The sequence below is a fragment of the Ictalurus punctatus genome, chromosome 17, assembly GCF_001660625.3.
Source record: "Ictalurus punctatus breed USDA103 chromosome 17, Coco_2.0, whole genome shotgun sequence".
Lineage (NCBI taxonomy): Eukaryota > Metazoa > Chordata > Actinopteri > Siluriformes > Ictaluridae > Ictalurus > Ictalurus punctatus.
In genome coordinates this window covers 12077248-12103923 of record NC_030432.2, presented here as the reverse complement: position 1 = coordinate 12103923, position 26676 = coordinate 12077248, and the positions used below count along the sequence as shown (strand labels likewise).

Here is a 26676-nt window from a genome sequence, read left to right as displayed (position 1 = left end):
GAAAGCATAGAAAGAATAGATAGAAAAACAGCTTGTACCCTCACTCTCTCATTTTTCAACTGGGTTTTTGTAATGCTGTGGTTTTACTCAGTGCAAAATAACTGATGGGAAATTGAGAGTTTGATAGCAATAGTAATAGTAATGTCCTCATCGACTTCTTTTGAAATGAAAAAACATAATAGCATAATGTAATATAATGATTTAACAGTGCTGCACCACTTAGCTAGCCATTTTATTATGAGAGTAAAAAGAAAAAGAAAAAACCCCCAAAATAGCCTCTTATAAGCTAAAAAATAGCTGCTGTCACCCCAATTCTGAAATGCTAACAATACTCCAGGCATCTGAAGTCTCTAACAATTTGTATGAGCCATTCCAATCTAGATTCTGATCATTCCATAGCACAGACATTGCCCTCATGAGAGTTGATAGTGACCTTCTTCTGTCTGCAGATTCAAGGACCGACTTAACGTTCTTCTGCCTCTTGATCCGAGTGCTACATTTAATACATGACATTGCACACCTCTCAGCTATTGGCATCACAGGTTTAGCCCTCCTCTGGTTTACCCCATTTCACCAATAGGCAACATTTTATATCATCAACAACCTAAATGCTCTTCTGTTTTTTTATTTATTTAAGGTGTTGCTCAAGGCTCTATACATGGTCCACTACTTATCCCCATGGCCATATTATTCACAATAATCGCCTTAGTTTTTACTGTTATGTGGATGACACAGTCTTGCCACCACTATTTTATTAGCCTATATACATGATCTGAAGCATTGGATGCAAACTAATTACCTTAAACTCTTCTAATTGGTGCCAAAGCTTTATTATCTAAGCATTTATACCTGTGCCTTGACATTGATTGGGTTATTATTAGACTGTCTGAAACTGCTTGGAACCCTGACCTGATCTATTGATTCATCACTTCTTTTTGTATCCCTTATCAGTTCAATCACCAAGACTGCTTTCTTTCACTGCCACAATATTGCATGACTACAACCCATACTATTCCTGCCAGACTACTTGCCAGACATCAGTGTGTCAAAAATTTAGCTGCTAGAGTGGTTATATATACCAAACTTTTCTGTCCACAGCACTCTCACTCTCTTTAGATTAGACTCTACTTAGGTTACCCATCCCCTAACATATTCAATACTAAATCCTGGTTCTCACATCCTCTAATCCCAGTTCATTTGTGATCCCCAAATTTAGACTTTCATAGGTGGCAGGTGTTTCAGTGTTGCAGTGCCCAAGGATTCGAATTCACTTCCACAAAGCCTCCTTGAAGTCTCCTGTCTCATTAAAAAACAACAACAAAAAAACCCCAGCTCAAAATTCATCTCTTTTCTCAGTGTTAACAGTCTCTCATCAGTAACTAAGCAGTTTCTCTTCTTCTATGCAGTACCACTTTCTGTTTTCTGACTTGGCAATGTACCTTTATCTGACTGCTCTTACCTTCATTATGTGTTGTTGTGTTATGCGTTATGCTACATTATGTTTGTATGTGCTTTTTGGACATTGTAAAGTAAGCTTGAGTTTCAGAAAGGTACTATATAAAAAACAAGTAATAATAATAATAATAATAATAATAATAATAATAATAACTCCTTCTTCTTCTTCTTCTTCTTCTTCTTTGTCTTTATTTTTATGCAGAGAGTCTGTGCCATAATGGTAAGCACAGGTGTATCCCTCAGAGTGGCATTGAAGGCCTAGAAGGCAGTAGGGTAAGATCATTCAGTTGAACCTTAGAATTTTCTCAGTTGAAGCTCTGTCTTTATCACTAGTCTTATATGCCTTTACACTTTAGTTGGATTATATTTTATGCTCTCTCCTCAAACATCATTTCATTATTTAATTATAGTTCCCTCACCTTTGCTAATTTAAGTTGACCTGTTTTTCCCCTTTTCTTCCAGACAAACTGTAAGACTCAGGTGCTAATATTGGTGGTGCACGGGGGGAACATTCTGGACCCAGCCAGTGGTGACCTCGGGGCAAAGGCTGCAGATGTGGCCACTCTGTCCTCAGTGCTGGGGAAAGTGGCACAGGCACACATTGAGGCAGCTACACAGAAAATACTAATCAAACTGGTGCCGTGTCCTGCTGTATGTGCAGAGGCCTTTTCCCTGGTTTCCAAGTGAGTCACTGAGATTGATGTAGCGTTATAAAGTAGGATTTCATGTTAGAGAATTATAGCATAATATATTAAGTTGAATTAAGTAGGTACATTTACAACTCTTTTTATTGTGCACAGGTCTTAGTTGTACATTTAAGTTTGGGTTCCTTATAGAGCTTTTGGCTATAGCACTTCTAGGCTGAGACATAAACTGATATAATAATTAAAACACAAACATTTGATACATTAGGGCACATACCTTTCCTTTATATAATGCTAGCATTTTGCTGCTACCACTTTATTGTTATAAAATCCCTGACTGTAGTTTTAAATGTGCTTTATCTTACAGTCTTAAAGCATTTTTTTTCAATATTTCGAAGTGTATGAGTGTTTAAAGTGACTTATGTATTTTTTAAATAAATTGCTTTAGAGACCATTTATCTGCTTTTCTAAACCACAGTCAGTTTCCTTTGACACTACCCACTAATCATTAACAAAACAGGCCCTCACACTTATAGCGGGAATTTGCAGAGTCCTTATTTAGTCCTGAAACCATGTAGCTAAATCTACATTTATTCACTTGGCAGATATTTTTATCCAAAGCGATTTACAATTGAACTGAACAATTGAGGATTAAGGGCCTTGCTCAAGGCCCCAACAGTAGCAGCTTGATGGTACCAGGATTCAAGAGCGCTAACCACTGAGCCACCACTTCAGTTACTTGGAGTTAAACTCACCTGTGTTTTCAATGCTGTCCTAAGAAATGTGGTGTTAAAAGAGCAGTTTAATTAGATGCAGATGAAGATTATTGAGAGATTTGAGAGTATTGCATTTGAGGACCAAAAAGGGATCTATGTGCAGCTTTGCAGCAGGATAAGGAAACATACTTTTCTAGGGTCTTTCAATCATTATTTTGAACCTGTGTTATTGTGTGCACTAACTAAAGAGATGTGTATATTATTGCATAGTAGCAGATTAAAGAGTTTGTTAAAATAAGGCACTGCGACTTTATATAGACTTAAAATTATGTGCTCTTTGCAACCTTTTTATCCCACACCATTTGCAGAATGTCAATTTAAACCATTAACATTGACCACTGTTTTTTTGTATTTGCTAATTTTAACACAGCAGTGCTCTGCAAACAATTCTACAATAGGCAGAGCTTAAAGAGAATTTCTGAGTAATATTTTACCCACTCTTTTGTGTCTATGTGTGTGTCTGGGAAAAAGAGACACTAAGAACATATGCTGTGACAGGCTTAAGGAGCTCATTAAAAGACTGTTATAATCTGTCTTGACTACTGCTGTTTAATAAGGTTTATAATAAGTAAACAGTAGAGGAAACAGCTCAGTAATGATAATACACATTAAGATAAATTGCCCCAGTAATACATTCTCTTAATGTCCTGATGGTGGATTTGTCATTGTGGGAACTGAGAAGCTGACATCTGGGATACAAAATGCATGCTTTTTATTTTTAATACCACAACTGGCTAATAGTGAAAAGCCAGTGTGGTGCAGAGGTTAGTGTGGACTACTATGATCATATGACCAGTGTCACATGTTTTCTTCTCTCATTGGGTTTGTGATTAACTTTTGGTTTATTGGCATCAGTTGCTCTAGAAACAGAGGGAAGGAGAAGAAAAAATGTGCAGTGATTCATGGGTTCATTGATTTCTACTTGCCTGCACCCATCCTGCATCCAGGCATCAAATATAACATTCATTCTTAAAATGAGTTGTTAAATCCTTCTTTTATATATCACCTCCATGTCTACTTTAATGAAATTCATTGTGCTGTACACAAATCAAGGCATGAATAGGTGGATCTGTTTGCGCACAGTCAGTCTATATGCCATTATAAGCCAAAACAACTCCAGTGGGGATCCCGGATTCTGAGAGACTGATTTAATATTCTTCTGAAATCTATCAGCCTGCTGGAGAATGTTGGTGGAAAGAGAATACATTAAGGGCATGGCAGATTGTGGCAGGAAAACATTTCCCTGTCTGCTTAGTTAGAAAATGCATATAGATTTGTGCACAGATAAATAGAATAATTAAAGCTAATTGAATGTAAGATTTAGAAAATTTACCCTCTCTTGTAGGAAAACACTATTCTAAAACCTTTTTTTGCATAAGTTGCAAGTGCCAAGTCAATCTCATGGCTGTAAATGCCAAGTCAGTACATATTCAGAGACAACTCAGAGCTGTGTCCTGAGACAACTCTATAATGCACGCTTAGTTGTATGCCTGAATTGAATGTAGTGATGTAACATACTATTTAGTACGGTACTATGAAGTTTGGGATGCTGCCCAGATATTTACAGCTGTAAGGTAATAATTAATTTGTGACTCTGTGTACTGTAAATTGAGGGAATGGTGCCAAACCCCTACAGCTTCTAATTAACCATTTGTTTTTGCTTAAGCTGCTTGAAAGCCTCATTTAGTCTACCATTCAAAAATTTGGTTCCATCTGGGATATTTTATTGCATATTATTGCATTTAATAAAATTTAAGCGTAATCGATCAGGAGTACACGATATGTCGTTTAGATATTTTATATAATATATCATTTTGTTGTTTTTTTTGGGGGGGGGGGGGGGGGGGGGGGTGGTTATGGGCGGCTGTTGGTCAAGCCAGTAAATGTTACAATATACTCCAATTTCCTGTGCATAGTAATTTCTCTTCAGAGTATCCACCTCAACCTTTTCCATTATAGGAGGTATTCTGGTTACTGCAGTGTTTTAAACTGTGTTTTCTGAAGTTACCCTTGGGGAAGGACTAGATGTAATGGGAGGTCAATGGCTTGTAAAGTGGGTAATGTGGTAGGAGTGGTTGGGGGATGTTTTATGTCCCGAATTTACTTCCTCAAACATCTACGTCACAGCATGAACAATTAACATAAGGCAGCCACGAAGAAAGAAGGCGAGGCTTCTGTGAATTCAGGCGCCATATCATGGAGACACTGTTTGTTTCTGTGCAAAAGCAAAATCTCTTTGTTTAGCCTTCCGAAAACTGGCCAAATTAGGAATAATTGGTTACCGCTTATTTATAACGCTGTTCCTGAGCAGTACAATCCAAACATTTGCTTGTGCACAGAGCATTTTATGGAGGACAGCTTCCTGAACCTGGGAGAGTACAACACACCCTATACATATAGAGATGAATACAATTCAAAGTTACTTTGTAGCTAGCAGTCAAACTCTTAAACAATACATAACCTGAGACAATTAGCATAAGCAGAAGCTTTACCAGGTACAATTTCTCTTTTCTCCTTGTTTTTTGTTTTGAATTACTACTGCTCTGCTATTTTGCCCCAGCCCTAGTATCAGGCTTTGATGCTTCATCCACAGCTCACAGAGCATCTGATATCTTTTGTATACTTTTCTGGCCACTAGCTTCAGGGTCTTGAAAACAAAGACATTGATTGTTTTGTTTATTAAACTTTTGAATTCTAGTATAAAGTGGATAATTTGGATAAGAGTGGTACCTTTAAACAGGAACCTGGCATTCATTATTTTACACTGATTCAGAGTCAGTGGGAAGGCGGCTCTAAGATTTTGACTGTTTTTCAAGGCTACATTTTTTTCAGCTGTTAGGCTGAGTAGGATATAATTAGAGGATTATTACGTTTATCTGTTATCAATTTACTGGCAGCCCTAGCAGTGGGATGAGGTCTTATTAACAATAAAAAAAACAAAAAATAAATACAACACAGTGTGTTGTAACCCCTGTGGGTTATGAAGGGAAGCTTGGACGTGAGAGGCAGGCTTTGAAGAGTGGACTGGTCGGTTCAATTATTATTAATTATTATTTTTAACCGGAGCCCTTATCAGCACTTCACTTGTCAACTCCAAAAGTAACACAAACACACTTTCTGCTCAGCTTGGCTTGGCTTGGCTCTGCTTGACCTCAATCGACACACTGTTTATCCAGCATCTCTCTCTTCATTGTGGATTCTCCTCAGTGGTTTTTTGATCATGGCAAGGTGTAATGGATTGAACGTCTCCTCATTTGAGTATTTTGAGACATGGAAGACTGCATTTCTGTAGTCAAGCTTTGAAGATTTTGTTTTTAAAAGCAAAGAATGCATTGCATCCACATCTCCAGGTATGAGTCATACGAAGCTGTGCATGAGAGTGCAAGAGACGGACAGAGAAAGTAAATGAGACCCAATAGCATGGCTACCTCATTAAGGCATGTACTCACTGTCAAGGTTCTGTCATTCCTTTCCACTCATGCTACCTTTTATGGGTTGAAACGCTATAGCTGTAGGATTATATGTCCTTCAGAAAAAAACAACTGAAGGACATTCTTTATTGCACCAGATAGCTGGTATAGCCTTGTGTGTTTTGTCTTTTGTACCAAAAGCTAGAATAAATTCAGTGCAAAAAGAGTTATCCACATTTGCCACTATGTGAAAAGGCAGCAGCTTTTAAGAATAGATGTCATGTCAAAGCTGTCTTGTCATATTAATAAACTCAAGCTGAAGTCAGCTCTACTGCTAATTCCCTAGGCAATTATCATCATGTCATCTTTTACAGCAAAGTAAAACAGTGCCAGGGTGCCACAGTAACAGCACCACCAGCTGCTTTCATAATACATTAATTACTGATACAACTCTGCAAGTATATGAATCCTAGGAGGACTAAGAGACTCTGAGGTGCTCTTGGATACCTGCTGCTGGTGAAGATGGAGTAATATAGTATAATTAGTAGTATAATTTATCTGTTTCCTGGCCTTGTTATGGTAATGGCTGTGGTCATTCCAGGACACCTCATGTAAACATGACAGGAGCAAGTGTGGACACAGAGTCACACAGCTTAGGCCGTGCTCTCTGCGGGGTGAGCTGCATGCTGGGAGCACAGGGACTCAAAGCACCATCTGTTTTTGGAAGAGAAGGAAAAGAAAATGAAGCATAGAGAGAATGAGGGAGTGATTAGACTTCACACTTCACACATACACAGTACTGCAAGTAATACATCAAGAGAGAAAAATATTGATTTACTGAACCAGCCCAAGTTTAATGCGCTTACTTCTCAAAATATGAGACACCGACTGTGAAGTTTTTTTTTTTTATCTGATTCTAGCCTTTTTAAAATATTTATAATATAAAATAAACTTCAAAAATAAACTGTAATGCTTCTGGACAAACATTTTTTTTTTTTTTTTGGTCAGAGATAAGATTAATCCGGAACAGATTTAAAGAAGATGGAAATTCAAAGGTTGAATAAAAAGAAAAATTGTGAAGTAGGTTTCTGTCAAAAGAAAAGTCCAATGGCAACACGTTACAGACTGCAAATTTGCGATGAATTTTGAAGCATCCAACACCAATTTCTAGACACTGCCAGAGAGGCTTGAGAGAGGAGAATCATGTATATGCTGAGTTTGCATTTAGTCTTTTCTAAGGCGTAAGAGATCAACGTTCAACCTGGATAGGAATGAATCCTACATCAGTGGCTGTAAAGTATAGAGTATAAAGATAAGGGTGTTTTAATTAACCTAAGTGGACTCAACTGACAGTAAAATAGTGTGCAATAAAATAGTGGCAGGTTCAGTTAATTGAAACAGAGTGTATCTGTGGTAAAACTCATATTATTATTTTTTCAGGAATTTGATACATCATGAAAACATAAAGAAGCAACCCCTTAGTAACCTCACAACATTCTTTGTATCTCCTCCTTATGTGGATGAGTGTGTAAGCAGTATTTTATTTTTGACATGTTAAAATGTATTAAAAATGTTACAATCTGTCATATCTGCACCTACAAGTCTTTATATTTCAGCCCTGTCATGCTAGTATGAATGGTCTATTACCATCTAAGCATTACTGTGTTGTGTAAACAAAGGATACAGAGAAAAACAGGGGTGATATAATGAACTTGCTTTATGCTCTGATAGACAAGTCTTTAAAGACCATGAAGAGTCTGGGTTTGAAGTAACACACACTCCTTCCCTGTGACCTGTACCCTGGTCCTGACATTGCAGCTAACTCAGTGTCAGAGAGCCATCATGTCCCTAAATTCTTAACCTGACTGATAGGTATAAGGTTGGCACAGGGGGAAGACAATCCTTTAATTCTCTTGCAATTGATTTATACACTTATTACCTTTCTAGACATACAAGTGCAGTGTCATTTATCTGAACCATCTTTGTACATCTCTTACAGTTTCCTGATCTCTCTTTCTTATTTCAATCTGAGAAACCATAACTATTTACCTCACACATACAGTCATGGGAAAAAGAAAGTATTTGAAGGAAAGTATGTTTCTACACCATGCCAATAAGACAGGATATCAACCATGACCTCAGACAAGCAATTGTTGCTGCTCATCAATCTGGGGAAGGCCATCTCCATAAAATTTGAAATTCACTGTTCTACAGTGAGAAGGATTGTTTACAAATGAGAGCCTTCAAGACAGTCTCCCCAGAAGTGGGTCTCCCAGCAAATTCAGTCCAAGTTAAGACCATTTAATGCTCAAAGAATAAAAACCCAAGATTCACATCATGTGACCTATAGGTCTTTGTGAGCACAAAGCTGAGGGTGAAGGTGATGGACTGGCCAAGCATGTCTCCAGACCTAAACCCTATTGAGCATCTGTAGGGCATCCTCAAACAGAAGGTGGAGGAGCACAAGGACATCCACCAGCTCCGTGATGTTGTCATGGAGGAGAGGAACAGGACTCCAGTGGCAACCTGTGAAGCTCTGGTGAACTCCATGCCCAAGAGGTTTAAGGCAGTGCTGAATAATAATGGTGGTCACACAAAATATTGACACTTTGAGCCCAATATGGACATTTTCAGTTGGGGGTGTACTCACTTTTGTTGTCAGAGGTTTAGACATTAATGGCTGCGTGGTGAGTTATTTTGAGGGGACAGCAAATTTACACTGTTACACAAGCTGTACACTCACTACTTTACATTGTAGCAAAATGTCATTTCTTCAGTGTTGCCACATTAAAAGATATAATCAAATATTTACAAAAATGTGAGGGGTGTTCTCACTTTTGTGAGATACTGTATATCATAATGAGGTGTCCAGGGTGCCCCCTGCCTTGTGCCATAAGTTACCTGGGATGGGCTCCAGGCTCCCCCGTGGCCCTATGAAGGACAAGTGATATAGAAAATGGATGGATGGATACATGTATGGATTCATATATAATGGGGAATAATATAGATATATTATTAAAATAAATATATATTTTATATGTAAGGAATAATTGACTCCGATCCGTTGAATTATTAGAAAATACAGTACAACCCGACGTGGTAATATGGCCATGACACGAAGCAGACCGGAGTCAATTAATCCGCTTATACCACAGTTACCACACATCAAGACATTGTTCAGATGTTTTATTTCAAGATAGTTGTCAGGTTTTGTCCTTAAAATGCTTGTGTGTGGAACTAATATATTACGTATCCCATCTCAAGCCTCCGTAGCTAATTCCAAAGCCCTCATGTGCATAAAAAAAAAACTGCTTGGAAACTGTCTATTTAGAAGTACATTTTAAAAAGTTTTTTGATGGAGAAGAATCTGGGCTCAGCACCTTTGCTTACTTGTTCACAGGGTTTTTCGTTTTTTATTTCTGCTGAAAATAACAAAAAAATAAAGAAATATTGATACTTAGTCACCGGATTTTCTGTCTTATTACTGCAATCAGATGTGCTCTCTCTCTCTCTCTCTCTCTCTCTCTCTCTCTCTCTCTCTCTCTCTCTCTCTCTCCAATAACTGCATATCAATAGCTCAAGCCTCCGCTTCACCTCTTGGCCACATTACCACCTTGGGTGTGCATTATTTTTCTAATAAGTCAATGGCCTGTTGTCAATTATTACTTATTTATTTCTGGAAAATCTAAATTGTCTGTCATTTTGTTTGCTGTTAAATTTGTGTGCTGTGGTGGACAGCAGGCTAACATTTCCATTATTTCTAGGGATGCACCGAAATGAAAGTTCTTGGCCGAAGCCGAAACCGAATATAATGAAAACACATTTTTTCGCGTTTTTTCTATTTATTTTACCATTTTTTTCACCATTGCATAAATTAAATAGTCAAAATGTGCTTAAATTTGACTATTTTGTCTTTCTTTTCAAAAAAAAAAAATCAATTACAAAAACTACAATTTCAAAATATTTATTTAACACTGAACATTTTTTTTCCATTCCAGCAGGCACAGGCTACCAACAAAGCACGATATAACTTTAAATAAATAAATTAGTAAAATAAAAATATTTTGATGTGGTCATCTTTGAGCCCCCCTTGAATAGCCTATATTAGGCCTATAACTGACTGCTGAAAGAATGGAACACTCTGTAGCCTACAACAAAAAAGTGCATTGAGTGCAAAAAATGGTTTTATTCGATTATATAAGGCTGATTATATTGGGGATATATACCGCTCGCGTCCCTGTACACCTCGCGGAGTATTATAGTAGATATATTATAGTTAGATACGTTGTTAATGTTATGTTCCCTTAAATAAATATGTCTTTACTTGCTTCCGTACTCTACCCCCTTACGTCTCGCAATGTGACAGAATACTCCGGAATAGAAACAAAACAAACGCATGTGTCCACAGTTAACAATGTCACGGTTGTCAACATCCGAAGAGCATGCGCTCGTGCACGTAGCTCGTGCATGCGTGCGCCCCCTCATCGCTCCGAGCACGCTGCCGGAAGTGGAGGTCATGAAATTCGCGCATCTCACTCTGGTTGCTAGGCTATTTGGCGCGTCATCAAACACGTCATTGTTCGGTCAAATTTATTCAGCCTTTTCAATTATTTGGCCGAACACCGAAAGTGTTTCTTTTTTGCTATTTTCGGCTGAATAATGTCGGTTGCCGAACATTCGGTGCATCCCTAGTTATTTCAGTTAACTTGTCGAAGTGATATGGAACTGTAATGTGGTCAAGCCCTGACTGGAACTACTTTAGCTGTGCATTTACTGAAAATTTATTGCACACCTCAGAACTTCTGTCAGCAATCAGAATCGAGAATTCAACAGTGCCGTGGTATAAATAAATATATAAAATGGGGAATAATTTTGTGTAATTGTAACGCTCTTTGAGAGAGCCAAGCTAATGTATTTGGAATATGGCAAGTATTATCAGCAGAGTGAAAAAAGGATTTAAGAGAGATGCATTTTCAGTTTTCTGTCCAGGAGAGATGACTGAGAGGCTGCAGATGATGTGGTTGCTGATGAAGTGCTTTGTTTACTTCCTCACCTGATTAGGTCTGGAAAAGAGATTAAACAATTTTAGGTTATGCCAGTTCAAGGATGGCACTATACAGTATCTCAGGTTTGCATTTGGACCAATTTGCATTGTAGTGTTCCTATATTAACAAGGCTTTTTTTTCTCTGTGTCGGTTGCAGTCTGAACCCCTATAGCCATGATCAGAGCTGTGTTTCGAGCAGTGTAGACCACCTACCACTAGCAGCACTCCCACTTCTTGCTGTTGCATCACCGCACTATCAGGACTCTGTGGCAAGCATCATCTCCCGAGCCAATGAGGTCTACCGCAGCTTCTTACAATCTCCAGATGGACAAGGCTTCACTGGTCAGGTTGGTCTGTTGTTACCTCATAGCTTTGTGTAAGAAAGCATAGCAATTGGGATGCCTTAGAAAAAAAAGACTTCACTTGTTGATTTGAGATTGGTTTTCCCTTATCTTGTAGTTTTTGTAACTAGTTTTCTTGAAATTAGTTTCAGTTTGGGGGTTAAGAAACCGCTTTTGGAACAGCAATAATATGGAATTTCACAGATCTTTCAGCATATTTCACAGATTGAGGTCATGCAGAGTGGTTTGAAAAAAAAGTTACAAACTTGGATTTCTTTGCACTGATTGTGACCGGAACCAGGGGCTTTGATGTCTACAACTCTTTTTTTCTACGTTATCTGTTTAATTTGTTATCCAATCTACCACTGAAGTGACACACGCATTGTTGGTTTACATTCATAATGTTAATAACCCTAAAATGGTGTTAAATCTTTGAAAACTGTTTTGTTTGGATACTTTTTGGTGGCACTTTAAGATTCCCTTAACAAGCAAATTTTGCTGCATTAATTAACATAAAAAACAGGAATTTCTGTATTAATAAGCCTTAAATAATGTTAACAAAGTTTTAAAAAAATTAACACATACTGTATATTAATTTAAGTTTGTTTAAATGTAAACAAAACACAGCTGCACTAAAGAATGTTTATTGAATCCATGAATAAAATTAAGTCCACATATGGTTAATGAGCACAAAATGGGTCATTATGGACTTATTCATCAGTGGTAAGAAGTTACCACTGATGTGTTTGAAGGTTAATTCAGTTGTTGATTACGTGACATATTTGGTTTACTATAAAAATCTCAATGAATTCAAAAGTTTGTTACATATAATTCTCTTGTAATGTTTTAAATAATGTCAGTAATGTAAAGCATTACCTTATTTTTTACTTATGAGGTCTACATGTACTGTAAATCTCATGTCACTTTCTCAATTTTAGAGCCTTTAAATGCTTTGGAAGACTGGTTCCAATGTCTAAATATCTATCAAGTCCTCAGCTGTCAAGTTCACTGACTTTTTCTCTAAAGCAATGCATTTTCAGTCAAAACAATGGGTGGATTTTCCTTTTAAAAAGGAACTTATATTGGAGCAGTAATGGGTATTATACCTGGGGCATGAGTCATTCCTGATGAGTAATTCTAGACAACAGTAGAGGTGTCTCTCTACTCCTCCTGGTTCCTAATCTGGCATGATAGATCCAACAATACCCTCTTGTCAGTTTGTGAGTCAGCTTGTGTGTGGACCAGGACATTGAGAGGCTGCATGAGTAATACAACCCATGATCCCTCTGATCTTTGAAACACTATGCACATCTATGATAAGGCTTGAGAGTTATTGATTTATTTGGGCAGGGAAAACAATCTCCTATATTTGGCTCCTAAAGTATATTTCTGTTTAAATAAGCTAAATCGAGGGTTGTGAATGAGGTTTTTAATTAATTTGTAACGTTTAAGCACAGGTAGAGCTCACCAGACTCTAACAAATGCCTGGTTTCCATCATTGCTTTTGGGAACAAAAAACTTGTGGTTTAAGTGAATATGCAAGCATATTCATCAACTCTTAGTAACTAATAAGGAAGCCCCAACAGTGGTTTTGTTGCTGTAATTAAGAACATTATTGAAGTTATTGAGAGTCATACTGTACAGCAGCCACTGAAACGTTCTAATGTGGAGTCCTGGTTGAAACGGTGTGCTTTCAGTAGGTTCTGACTTTGTGTGCTTGTATATATTGTTTTCCAGGTGTGTCTGTTGGGTGACTGTGTGGGTGGCGTGCTGTGTTTTGATGCCCTCTGTTTCAGCAACAGCCCACAAAATGACAGTCCTAGTCACAGAGGGAGACACAACAGTATGGAGAGCCTAAGGGTCAGTACTTAAAGCTAAAACCACTACACTCACTTTCCTCTCATCTAGCTATTGATTTAGTTAGGTGGGGTTTTTTTCAGCTTTATTATAGCCTCCTTTTCTGTCCACTCTAGTATCTTAGAGATTCTTAGAAGCATTTTGGTACTGTTGGCACCATCTCCTAATATTTCAGGGTCTATTAGTCATAGTGCTTCAGTGTTCTCTTAAACACTTTTCGTAGTAGTGACTCTTTTGACCTTTCTGTGTCTTAAATGTCCATTTCACACAGGATAACCCTGGACTTCTGGGAGAGGATGACTGTGGCCTGAGCTCTAGCAAGCGCCTAAGCAAGAGCAACATTGAAATTTCTTGTGCCACTGACCCCACCAACAGCCAGCATCCATTTCACAGCAGGTAATTAAAAATTTTTTTTTTTTTTTTATGTAACACACACTTACAGAATGCTACATTTGTATCATAAAGCTACACCCTTGTTAACTGAGCTAATACAATATATATGCTTATACATGCAAATATTTGCTTATATTTCAAGTCTTCCTATGATTGTCATACTAACATTTCACTTGACCGTCTATCATTTTAGACTGACAAGGTTAAAGCTTTTGTGTGGTGCAGGCAATCGGTCTTTTTCACCAAGCCATTTATCATTATAAATACACCTGGTCTGCCTCCTGCTGCCTTCTATAAATAGCTTCTGCCAGTATACACATGTAAGAGACAGAAAGAGGACATTTCCTCATCTGTTGTTTCGAAATTTCCCCAATGGTCTCACAGTAGGATATTTTTAATATTGTATGGAGTATCACAGATAATATATCTCCTTCAGTAGAGATCAGTCTGGGTCAAATATGCTGTTAAGATCATTCACACATACAGACTTTGCAGTATGATTTGACAATGCATTGATCAAAATGAATCTCAGTCCTTTTTTTCCACAGTAACCTTTCTCCCTGTTTAACCCAAGGCAGAGGTGACTGAACACTACCTCCCTCACATTATATTACATAAAATATGTATAATAGCATTTAAATTAAATTCAGTCAGAATGGAGAGGCTCTGGCTGCATGGCAACAGCAAATCTCTATCCAATCCACAACCCTTCTATTTCAGCAGAAATGAAAAATATGTGCAGCTCATTTTTTATAAAGAAAAAAACAAAACAAACAAAACTAATGCTAATGTCCATACATCTGTACAACAATGTCAACAGGTCATGAGCATTGAGTCCAATCACTGGGTACAGGTTGGGACAGCTGTAGTTAATAAATAAAACGTATTTTGCTTACCAATGTTAGTGTAATGAGCATTATACTCAATATCAGGGTTCAATAGTCTAGAAATACAATAAATTGTGAATTTGAATAATGTTCACAATGTCTAGAACACATGGTCCCCTGTTCTTCACATTTTAGTATTTTCTATATTGCTCTAACATACCCGACTCAACTCACGAAGGGCTGTTAATTAGCTCATTAGTTGAATTAGGTCTGTTGGGAGCAGAAAAAACACTCAAATGTGGATACAGGGAGTACTCCAGAACCAAGGTCAGAAAGTTTTGACACTAGTAGTGTGGCTCAAGCTAATACCTACCGTCTTCCTAAATCACAGGCTCTTGAGATGCTTAACACCAGCAGAAAGTCTTCTTAGCGCAGCACTGCATACCAGTGGTCAGCAGCCTGACACTAAAGGAATAAGCAAAATCCAGTCCAAATCAGCTTAAAGGTTAAGGCACATCCAGCTTTCCTTGAAGCCTTGGTCTTGGGGATGTGCATACTGCCCTTGTGTGCATGGTGTCTTGCGTGTGTAGAGTTGTGTGTAAAGCTGATAGCAGAAACAATAGTGCTGTCCTCGAGGAAACACTTCTCTGTTAGCAGTGCTACTAGGTTTCTCTTGCTCCTCAGTTTCTTCGGTCTAGTAACATTGCTAATCTTTTCACAAAACCTTTGAGACCTGTTCAGGTAGTGTGAGGACATTTTGTTAGGATACATGGTATCATGGACTCTCTCAAACATCAACAGATATTAAATGAAAACCGACCGACTCTGCCAGAAAGCTTAAAATGGGCCGTGGTTGGATCTTCCAGCAGGACAGTGATCCAAAACATACATCAAAATCAACACAACCAATAGAGGGTACTGTATATAGTCTAGGTGAAATTCTAAATATGCCTGTATTACCAAATAAAATTATGACTCTTATGTAAGAGTAAAAAATGCTGATACATGCAAAACTACTAATTTATCTGTATAATAATTGAGCACCTGATAAAGAAGAGTATGAGATGCATGTGTCTGAGTTTCTCCTCACTAACTATTTGATCACAGGTTTCAGTTATAAACAGTCTGGTGCATTTAAAAGAATGTTTAAGATTGCACCACATATCACTGACAGCATGAAATTGTTATTGATTTAAATTACCTTTAACTATCAGTTGCATTTTGCTGCTTGAAATAGTTTGTGTCACTACATTTATGCTGTTTATTTTGAGTTAAATGGAGAGCAGGACATATTATTCACTCAAAAAATGCACATTAGCGTGAAAAATATGTGGCAACTATTTTGCTTTACACATAGGATTAGTAGGTAATTTTTATTGTTTCTTTATGTTACAGCTTCATAAGGAACATTACTGTATTCCCGTAGAATGTTATCTATGTTCGTGTTGGATGATCATGGTGGTCATGTGCTTCATGCTGGCCTCGAAGTTCATAGAAAATGAGTGAATATTAAGAGCTTCTCTGAGTTACTGGAGCTGTATTGGGAATTTTATACAACCTGATGACTAATAGAGCAGTAGTCTGCTTTTTTTTGTATTACAATGGGAAATAATTACTGTCTAGCAGACAGACACATAGGGTAATTAACATTTAAGCATTATACCAGCGGTCATGTCACGGCAAACTAGCGACACCATTTCCCAGAATGCACCGCAAACTACTAACATGGCCGACGACTACAACTCCCAAAGCTACACACAGACACATCAGCTTCTCCTGAGGACTAATCAGACACACCTGTTCCCAGTTATACTCACAATCACACCACACATAAAAGAGACTACTCATTCATTAGTTCTTCAGGACAGATTATGTTTATTATTATTACGTTTACCAAGCCTTGAGTTTGTTTTGTTATTCTCGTTTTGACTTTGTTTACTCTATTGCCCTTGATTCTCTGCCATGCCTGTTTTGTATTGTTTGCTTGATGGTGTGAGTCTTGCCTGTTTAGTATTTCGATTTCTGGCTATACATTTGGATTTATTTGCTGATTAAACTGCCATACCTGCAATTGCTTCTGTTTCATCCTCCATTACAATACACTAGCTGTCTGGTTCTTTTCTCTAATTAGTTTATGTCGCTGTTGTTCAAATGGCATGCTGGTTTCTCAGAATGGATTAATTAATAAAATGTTTGTGTGTTTTAATGTTACAAAATCGACCCTGGTACTTGTCAATATACTATACCTGGGTGCAACGCCAAAGTATTAACCATGTGTGGGAAACACTGCAACAGGAACGGAAGAAAAAATTAATTGGCAGATAAAGTCATTTGGAAAGTCTAAGGTGTCTAGAGAAGCTCCTAGTATTGGAAATGCTCAGCTTTTATTCTCTTTCCTTCATCCACAATATGTGTGTGTAAGACTTCAAAGAACCCATTAAAGAACGCTTTTGTGTGGTAGAAGAGTTATGTAAAGGGTTAATTAGCATTTATTACTGCCTTAAGGATGCTGTGTATTGCTTAAAGGCAACACTTATTGTCACATATTCATGTAGAGTACAGTGAAATTCTTTCTTTCGCATATCCTAGCCTAGGAAGCTTGGACCAGCTGTTACTACTACCAAAGCAAGATAAAAGATTGTGCCTATATTTTTCAAATGGAAATATATTGTGTAATTGTCAGTTCTCATCTTATTACTCCAAACATTATAAGTCAGCATGGCAGATATAAACTCTTGATGCAGGTGACTCTAAATGAAATCTGGTCACTTGTCCAGTAAGAGTGAATGGATAATGAAATACTATATTGCTGGACACATCATAAGTTTGTTTTAATATGCAGTCTGTTAACAAACTGTAGTATCAATAAATCTTGATACATGGCATTTCTCCAAATTTGCCAGTGCTAACCCTAACACTCGATTCTCAAATCTGTTTGGCAAAAATGTTGAATGAATGTACAATTCTTACATTATTTAATTGGTACTACATAATTTAAGATATTCATTATATTGTATAACTTTTTATTTTAACCATTAGTCTTGCTTGCCTTAAAAGCACCATGTATATTAGGTTCAAAGGTGATAGATTTGTTTAAACAAGGTTCGTTCATACATGCAGTGATGCTGCACATGTATAGTCAGGTCCAGGATGGAATAGACCCAAGATTGGGAGGGAGCAGTCCAGGATGGAATCCAGGCCATTTTGACTTCGAGGTGTCAGAATGTTTCCTGCTAGGCTGTCCACTTGGACTAGTGTTAGCCATGAGACGCACTGTTCTTCCTTCAGTCAAAGGTCAGTCTCACGCTAAAGTACCACACGCACACACAAGCAAACTTTACCACAAAAATCCCCAGTGCACTATTGTTTGTCCTGTGCATGCACTGCTCTCTTACTGCTGTGACAAAGTATTTGCCCCATCCTGATTTCTTCTCTTTTTATGTACATCTCCTACTATATAGTTTTAGGTCTTCAAACTAAATATAACATAAAACAAAGGCAACCTGAGTAAACACACAATACAGTTTTTATTTATTTTTTAATTGAAGCAAAAACAAAGTTATCCGACACCTATCACCCATGTGAAAAACGAATTGTCCCGCAAATTTAAAATCTGTTTGTGTCAACTTTAGCGGCAATAACTGCAACCAAATGCTTCTGATAACTGGAGATCAATTTTTCACTCACTTCTAGGACTAGTTCTTACTCCTATGCTTTGGATCATTGTCTTGCTAAATAACCCAGTTGTGTTTGAGTTTCAACTTACAGACTGAAAACCGGACATTCTCCTTTAGGATTTTCTAGTAGAGAGTAGAATCCATATTTCCCTCATTTACTTCAAGTTACCCAGGGCCTGAAGCAGCAAAGCATTCCCACACCATCACACTTCCACCACCATGCTTGACTGTACATTTAAATTTACATTTATGGCATTTGGCAGACACCCTTATCCAGAGCAACTTACAGAAGTGCTTTGACGTCTCTATCAATAAATACCTCCCAATACTGGTTCACTAGGTCATGGACCAAGTATACCATCAGTCTTAAAACTTTGTTGGGAGGCAATATACAGTAGTAAGAACACACAGACAAATTTTCTATTTGTTTATTTTATTTGATTTTTTTCATGAAAAGTGCTAATTTAAGTACTTTAGGAAGAGGTATGTCTTTAGACGTCGTTTGAAGAACGCCAGTGTTCGGACATCATGGGGAAGTTCATTTCACCATCTAGGTGCCAGAACAGAGAAGAGTCTTGATGCATGCCTTCCTTGTACCCTGAGAGATAGTGGCACCAGTCTAGCAGTGTTAGAGGTTCAGAGGAAGCGATGTGTGGGGTGATAAGTCATTTGAGGTACGTGGGTGCTGGTTCATTTTTGGCTTTGTAGGCAAGTATCAGAGTTTTAAATCTGATGCGGGCAGCTACAGGAAGCCAGTGGAAGGAGCGTTTTTTGTTTGTTTGTTTGTTTGTTTGTTTTATCTTAAATTTCTTTTAATTTGTGAAACAATTTAGTATGAGATATACGCAAAAACAGAAGAAATTAGTATGGGGCAAATACTTTTTCACACCACTGTACTCTCTGACTCACTTTATCACTCTGGATTTTTTTCACACCTCTTTGTGGCAGTGACTCAGATGCAGCCTGCCTGCTCTCAGATCTACAACCTGTTTTACCTCTCCGACCCGTCAGCCTCCAGACTGGAGCCTCTTCTGCATTCTTCTTTTCACCAGCTGCCTCCAGTCCCTGTTCTACGATACCACCTCTACCCACTAGGAGATTGCAGCTCTACCCTCATTGGTGAGGATGAAATGATCTGTTAACCCAATAGGATTATTGGTTAAATAAATCTTATTATTGCAAGGGTAAACATTGTTGTCAAATTTATTTTAGAATGATATACTTCTTATGTGCAGCATATGTTGTTAGTTACATAGAATCTTCAATCTCTTTTTCTGTCCTCTTTTTTTGCTCACCGCAAAACAAGGCAAATTCTACAAACATATGCACAAAATGTATCTCCCTGCTGTGTAATGCACTGCTAAAAACAGAGACTGCCAAAACACAGTATGCAACATAGACACTTTCCAAATAAATTAAACTGTTTCCATCTAAACAGCTATAGAAAAAGTAGTTATCTCTGCAAGACCTACATTTTAAATGTAATTGCAGTTCCCCCCTTTTGTCTTCCTGTCTCCTCTGTTCTCCCTCAGGATCAGCCGAGCAGTTGCACTCCTAGCACTTTCTCTCTGTTTGTCAATCTAGTCGCAATCCCCAGAGCTGCAATTCTCTATAAGCTAGTTTGAAAAGAGAACATTATACCCTTTTTTGGGACATTTATTAACTAATGTTTTTGTTACTTTGGCATTGACCCATTAAAAATAAATAAATAAAATAAAATAAAATAAAAATAAAAAACTAGGCTGCCTGACAAAGAAAACTAGCACAAATCTTGTTTTCCTTGAGTATCAAGTATCAGTGCAAAATATGATATGCATTGGTTTATTAAATAAGAAAAACTGCAGCCTGTTTGCCAAACATCAACAAAGCAAAGCAAAGAGTGTATTGCTTATAATATGATAATATTCCTATATGATACAGTAGGTGCCACTGTCAGAAAGCTCTGACATTAATACTAGTATAGCTCCTGCTTGTGGAACTTGTGCCTAATTAAAACTGTAATCTTGCATCACAGCAGTAATGATCCAGAGACAGATAAATGACTTACAGCCTCTAAGATATATAATACAAACTGAGTGAAGAGACTGATGTATCATTCTATTTACCACAAGGAATGCTTTAAAAAAATATTTTCAAATAAGCAAACTCATGTTCTGGTAATTAATTTTATAGCCACATGAAGCGTCCTTGAAGCCGCCTCTGTGGGAAATGTAGTCCCATCATAGTCACCACAGATCCAAGCAGCATGTCTTTAAATGCGATTATTGTCTTTAATATATAGCGCTGCAACAACTAATCGATAATAATCGATTATGAAAATCGTTGTCAATGAATCTCATTATCGATTAGTGTGGTACATTTACTCATTACGATACTTTTGTTCCAAAAACATGCTTCGGAAAGTAAATGTTAAACATTTGCTGTGTCCCAAATGAAGTACTACACACTTCCACTATGCACTGCGTACGCCGGACTCTTAGTGGTCAGTGGTGTAATTGCAGGAGGTCCGTTAGAAAGTTTTAAAAATGATTAAATAATATTATATATTTTTTTGTTAAATTGATCAAAATATATTCAAATGAGATGTTTTAAAATTAATACATTTTTTTATTCGTGTGCATTCACAAATATAATGTTAGCTGAGCTAACGATTGTTCATTGTTGGATTTATTTTAAATTTATTTACAAATGAAATGATAATTTGCAAAAACCTATGAGTGGTAGACAAGTTCAAGTGTTGCACTGATGGATAAAATAAATAAAAAATAAAATGTCACACCAACAATAAAATGTAATTTATCCTGGTTTTTGTACCAATGGTATTTGAAACAATCCTGGGGAATGACAGATTCAAAGGAAAATTGCAGCAAGAGGCTAAAATGCTGGTGTTATGGAGTTATTTTTGCCACATTATTTATTACTCATTATTTATTACTCATTATTCTTACGAACTATCCAAGACTTACTTTTTCCCTTAATTTTTCCCGAAATTTTATTAGTCTTTATGAGAATAGAACTTGCGAATCTCCAGGTTTGTTACGCCTTTCTTACCTGCTAGAGCTCTTGCAGCATTTGTTCAGTTGTATTGTGGAAATATATGGGCTTATTAAGTCTACATATCTTCATAAAGATCTGTTGCATAGTACTCTTCTAGACTATATATGACAGACATGTCTGTTTGTCTAATTGTTTCCCACGAGTGATTTAGGTTATTTCATGCACAGAACATTTTTTTTTTTTAATGCACTCATTAAAATGTATGTTCCGTATTTTAAAAAAAAGGGGCACCCTGCTTGTTTTGCCTCTATACCACAGTCTTTCTGTGTTTATCTCTATCCTTGTCCTTTATTGCCGTTTTATCTCCCTTTGTCTGTGTTTTTTATTGTTTCAGAGACAGTGTTTAGAGCATAGCAATGATAAACCACTTAGGGGTGTATTTTGATACATTTGTGTAGGCTACTTGTCTTTTTTCCAAGTTGCATATTTTATTTTGCTGATTTAGTTCAGCCATGTTGGATTTTAGCCATGGTGTTTGGCTCACCAGTGCTGCTTGCTTCTTGCTGCTGTTCACAGATAGGAACAGAGCTGGAACTAGGTGTCTTTGTCAAACTGCTCTGATAAGGCTCACCTTGTTTAAAATTCACACCTGCAGACATCTGCTCTCTATATCTCCTCCATCTCCATCGCATCCAGGCTCTTGCTGTCCACAAACGCACTCGGCTGGTAAATGAGAAATGGCAAAAGAGCCAATTGTTGAAAGGGCATAGGACCGGGAAGGTGAACCTCTGCCACTTTTAGCCACTGTGATTGACTGCGCACATGAACATATAGATGTGTGTAGTGACTGTAGCTGAGCCTAGCCTGCTGGGATACTATTTCAAGAGCCTTACTATAATAAAGCCACATATGGTTTGGCTCCATTACACCATATGGAGAAGGCATACAGATAGCGGAAAAAAGTGTTTGTCTTGGATTAGACAAATTGAGCTCCACAGATCCAGGAAGATGTTGCAGGTATACTGGAAATAAGTGGGTCAATATGTTTTCTATTTCTGACAGAGTGACGGGTTTCATAACACAACATTCCCTCAAAACACAGAGCTATTTTTCTTTTAATGTAGTCATCCCTGTGTTAATGCAAAAAACAAAACCAATCTGCAAATAAAATAAAATAAGAAAAAAAAAAGCAAATTCACTCTATACAATTAGCACCATTGCCATCTTATTGTTAAAATGTGCTATGGTGTGAATCAGCATGTAATCTAAAAATCTACAGTTCTGAAAAACATGTCAAAAGAAAAATGCTAAATTTGCTTTGTGGAAAATTGACATAACCTGTAAAATATTACAGTAATATATTTTTTGTGAAAACAGAAATAAATAAGCAGTATTTCTATAAGCACTCTAGATCTAGGTGCCACGTCCCTTAAAAATAATGACTAAGAAGATAAAAATATAATACAAACAGTGTTTTAGAGTGTAATAAAGCTTGTAATAACTTGTAATGTTATGAAGTGTAATAAGACTTGTAATAACTTGTATTGTTATAGAGTGTAATAAAACTTGCAGACTGCTAGGTATAGTTTTTTAAAAACATAATATGGAAACATGGGGAGATAAGAGATATAAATGTACAAACGGTTTAATGACTTAAAGCAACAAGACAAATACAGTTGATAAAAATTGGTTGTGGGAGACAAATAGAGCAATGAAAACATGCAGCGAAACTAAACACAAAGCGGAAGTATATTCACACTAAGCAGAATCAGCTGATAAGATGCCAAGTAAGGAAGACAAAGACCAGTGAATATAAAGGAGGCTGACAAAACAAAGCTAAAACAAAAATAGAAGCACATTGAATTTGAACTGTGGCAAAGCGGAGTGTTTAGGCTATATCATAGTGTAGGTTTGCATTGTATGTTGGCACTATGGTGCAAAGTTTACATATGTCTCCGTCCAGTGCCAATGATCAAGAGAATGTTTGGCTTCATAGCAGACCCTTTCCGGGACATGTTTTTCCTTTGTAAGCATTAATGTGGAAAAATCTGTTCAACTATTTTAAAAAATCATATTAGTACAATGAAGTGAAAATTACTTTTTGTTCAGTGTTTGCATATAGTTCAATCACACTATATCAATGTTTAGACAGTTAGCTTCCAATCTGCTGGACATAATTTATATTCATAAATGTGAAACTGTGAATGTGTGGCCTCAAATTTAGTCTTGATCTTCATTTGGGTCTTTGGACTTGGAAACATTAGACCCAAATCAATGAGAACAGAATGTTATGTGAAAGTATATAAGTGAATCCCAGTAAAACAATGATACAATAAGAACAAGCCTCTATAGTCATGAGTCCCAAAGTGAGGTCTGCAGTTTTTAAAATTCTGTTTAATTCTGTCGTAGAAAATCACTACTCATCCATTTATTCATCCACTTATTCACTACTCCCCCCTCCCCCTCCCCCTCCCCACCAGGTAAATGTATCCCTGGCAACAAAAACCTCTGTTCCACAGAATGTGGCTCATTTACTTTATATCTGCTGATGTAACCAAAGAGGTCTGAAGCACAATGAATGGGAAAATGTGTACATTGATTATATAGCAAATACTCTGTTTGCTAATACTCTAATAATATGCCTTGGCACTGTTATATATAGTCAACTAATGAATGTGTTCTTCTGTAATTTAACAAATGCTCTAAAATGGAGCAAATGGCTGCAATGGACAACCTAACAAAGTCATCTATTACCTACTTATATGTATGATATGGAGGTGGAGGTAGTTCAGACAGTAATACAGCATAAAAAAATCTAGATTAGAGCACTGGTGAAAAAGCCCATTTGTGTTTGTGTGTCCATTGCCCATTGTGTGGTGTGTTGTGTCGCTTGGAAATCACTTGCTGTTCTTGATGATGACAACACATGGAGGGCATAAAGATCAGTGAGATTACTGAGGATGGTACCACTTAAAAACCATAAAGATAGCTTTGGACTGCAATTGATATAATAGCTTTTGGACTGCAATTTCCACGAACAGTTTAGCACTCAAGTCTCCATCAGTGAACAGTTGATAAGTTCAACAAAATAGACTTCATGTGAAAACTGTAATGAATTTCCTGGTTACGAAATTGCACTTTTTGACCATGTAGTACGCAGTTATAGAAGGGAATTATTTATAATTGCTCTATCCAGAATCACCCAGATGAGGATATGTTGTTTTTTGAGTCTAGTTCCTCTCAGGTTTGTTCCTCATATCGTCTCAGGGAGTTTTCCCTTGCTCATTAGGGATACATTTATAAATTAAAAATGTATAACTTGAATTGATATATTTCTTTAAAGCTGTATTGTGACAATGTCCCATTATTAAAAGCGCTATACAATAAAATCTTATTGAATTGAGTGTTGACAATAACTCTATTGACTGCCACCGTATATGATGAGTACAAAAAAGGGGATGGTGCTGTGGAAAAGCCTAAGTCAATACAACAAGCATTATTATTTGCTGATAAGTTTAGCTCAATCCACAACAATGTTATTGTAGCTTGTCACTGTAAACAGTGTTAGTGAACTAATTAACTTAACCAGAGAGATGAAAAATCACTCCAAACAAATTAATATCAGAGAGAATCTTGTTTTGTGGTAGTGAATTTTGTGGCTGGTACAGCTTGTAATAATCAATACAAAACAAATATGTGTTTGCATGACATTGTCTATGAGTGCAATTTCAGTTATTGATAATTGCCATTATTTTAAAGGATAACAACATCTGCAATGCCATTTTTCTACCATAAAAGCATTTCTTGGAAAGACAATAAAACTATGTATAATTTAATAATTTATCCTCTATGTGAATTTACAGATTCACTTAGCGTGCAATTTTTTGCTTCCTTTCAGTTGATGAGATTCATAGCCACCCTGATGTGTTCCTGGATGGAGGCCCTGCTCCCGGTGGTGCTGCATTCTCCTCCTGTGTAGATGAAGCAGAGATGGCAATGAAGCAGGAGGTTGATGATGACAGCGAGCCCTCCGGCTGTAGGGAGAACAAGCTGAGCCTCACCATCACCAACAGTAAGTATGTAGGTAGGCGCACGCTATTAATCAATCTAAACTCCTCCACACCCACTCAGAACTGCTGTGTTTCATCATGCCGGGTATACACTGTGAGATTTAAAGCAGATTTGGTCATTAACAATCAATCTTCACAGTCAGGCTGAATTTGAGCTGCATCAGCTGTTGTTTGATGTGTAAGGGTGGGCTCGATTAATTGCCCAAACAATCTTTTTATGTTAAAAAGTATGTTAAAGATGAAAAATGATTTAATTTTTCTTCCCAATATGTTTTACTTTTGCTCCCCAATATGGTCATCTGTCAATTCCCACCCACCAGCTAGTTCTCCTATATCATACGACAGCTACCAATCAGGAAGGGTAAAGGCTAACACATGCTTCCTCTGAGAATGTGTAGCCAGCCAACCGTATCTCATAGACACTGATAAATAGGCCAGTGTCACTATGGTATGTCATCATCTCCCACCCAGAGAGCATGGCCAATTTAGCTCTCTTGGCTCCTGGCTATGGATGGCTATGGCATCGTAAGGATTTAAACTCACAATCTCCCAAACATAAAGTGAATGCTTTTCTGTTGCGCCACTCGGAAGCTGCCCAAACAAGCCCTAATAGAGTTGTGACACTAAGATACATTTGTGATTTGTCAGCATGGTGGCCCAGCAGGTAGTGTTGGGTTCTCACAGTTCCAGGTTCTTGTGTTCAATCCTGCACTGACTCTCTACAGTATGTCCACATCATCTCCTAAACACATGCTGGCTACCATAAAATAGCTTCTAGGTGTGAATGAGTGGTATTGGCCAGGCTCCAGATCTTCTGCCATCCTGACAAGCATGAAGCATTTACTGCAGATGAAGGAATAAAAATGTTTTTGCTCAGCTGGTTGCAGCATGAGCAGTCTTACAAACTAAATGTTAAAAGTCATGAACTGAAATTAGTACATCTGCATGTGGCAGCAATAATAAGAAGTGTCACAGAATAGTGCAACGAGATCACATTGTGAATGGCACTGCCATTCTCCGAACCTCGACTTGAGTGGGAATAACGGCTTCTCACAGATAAGCGGTGCTTACTACATGCACTCTGACAAATCCACCAAGGCTGAGAGATAAAAATGCCTTTTCTGAACCAAAATTGTCAATATACAGAACTGTCTGCATTTTACATCATAACATGTCAATCGATC

General features: G+C 37.4%; 2 protein-coding genes across 5 annotated transcripts in view; both read left to right on the top strand.

Annotated features, from left to right (window-relative positions):
- slc47a4 (solute carrier family 47 member 4) overlaps positions 1-26676 on the top strand; it is a 199147-nt gene that overhangs the window by 40680 nt on the left and 131791 nt on the right. The window lies entirely within an intron of this gene.
- Positions 1-26676, top strand: part of LOC108277933 (membrane-associated phosphatidylinositol transfer protein 3) — a 65308-nt gene that overhangs the window by 19415 nt on the left and 19217 nt on the right. For all 4 annotated transcript variants that reach the window (XM_017490993.3, XM_053687497.1, XM_053687498.1 and 1 more), the window contains exons 3-10: positions 1658-1728; positions 1918-2138; positions 11488-11677; positions 13409-13531; positions 13800-13924; positions 17888-18042; positions 19374-19544; positions 25321-25494. In XM_017490993.3, the coding sequence (XP_017346482.1) occupies positions 1658-1728; positions 1918-2138; positions 11488-11677; positions 13409-13531; positions 13800-13924; positions 17888-18042; positions 19374-19544; positions 25321-25494 (1230 nt within the window). The remainder of the gene's footprint in view (positions 1-1657; positions 1729-1917; positions 2139-11487; positions 11678-13408; positions 13532-13799; positions 13925-17887; positions 18043-19373; positions 19545-25320; positions 25495-26676) is intronic.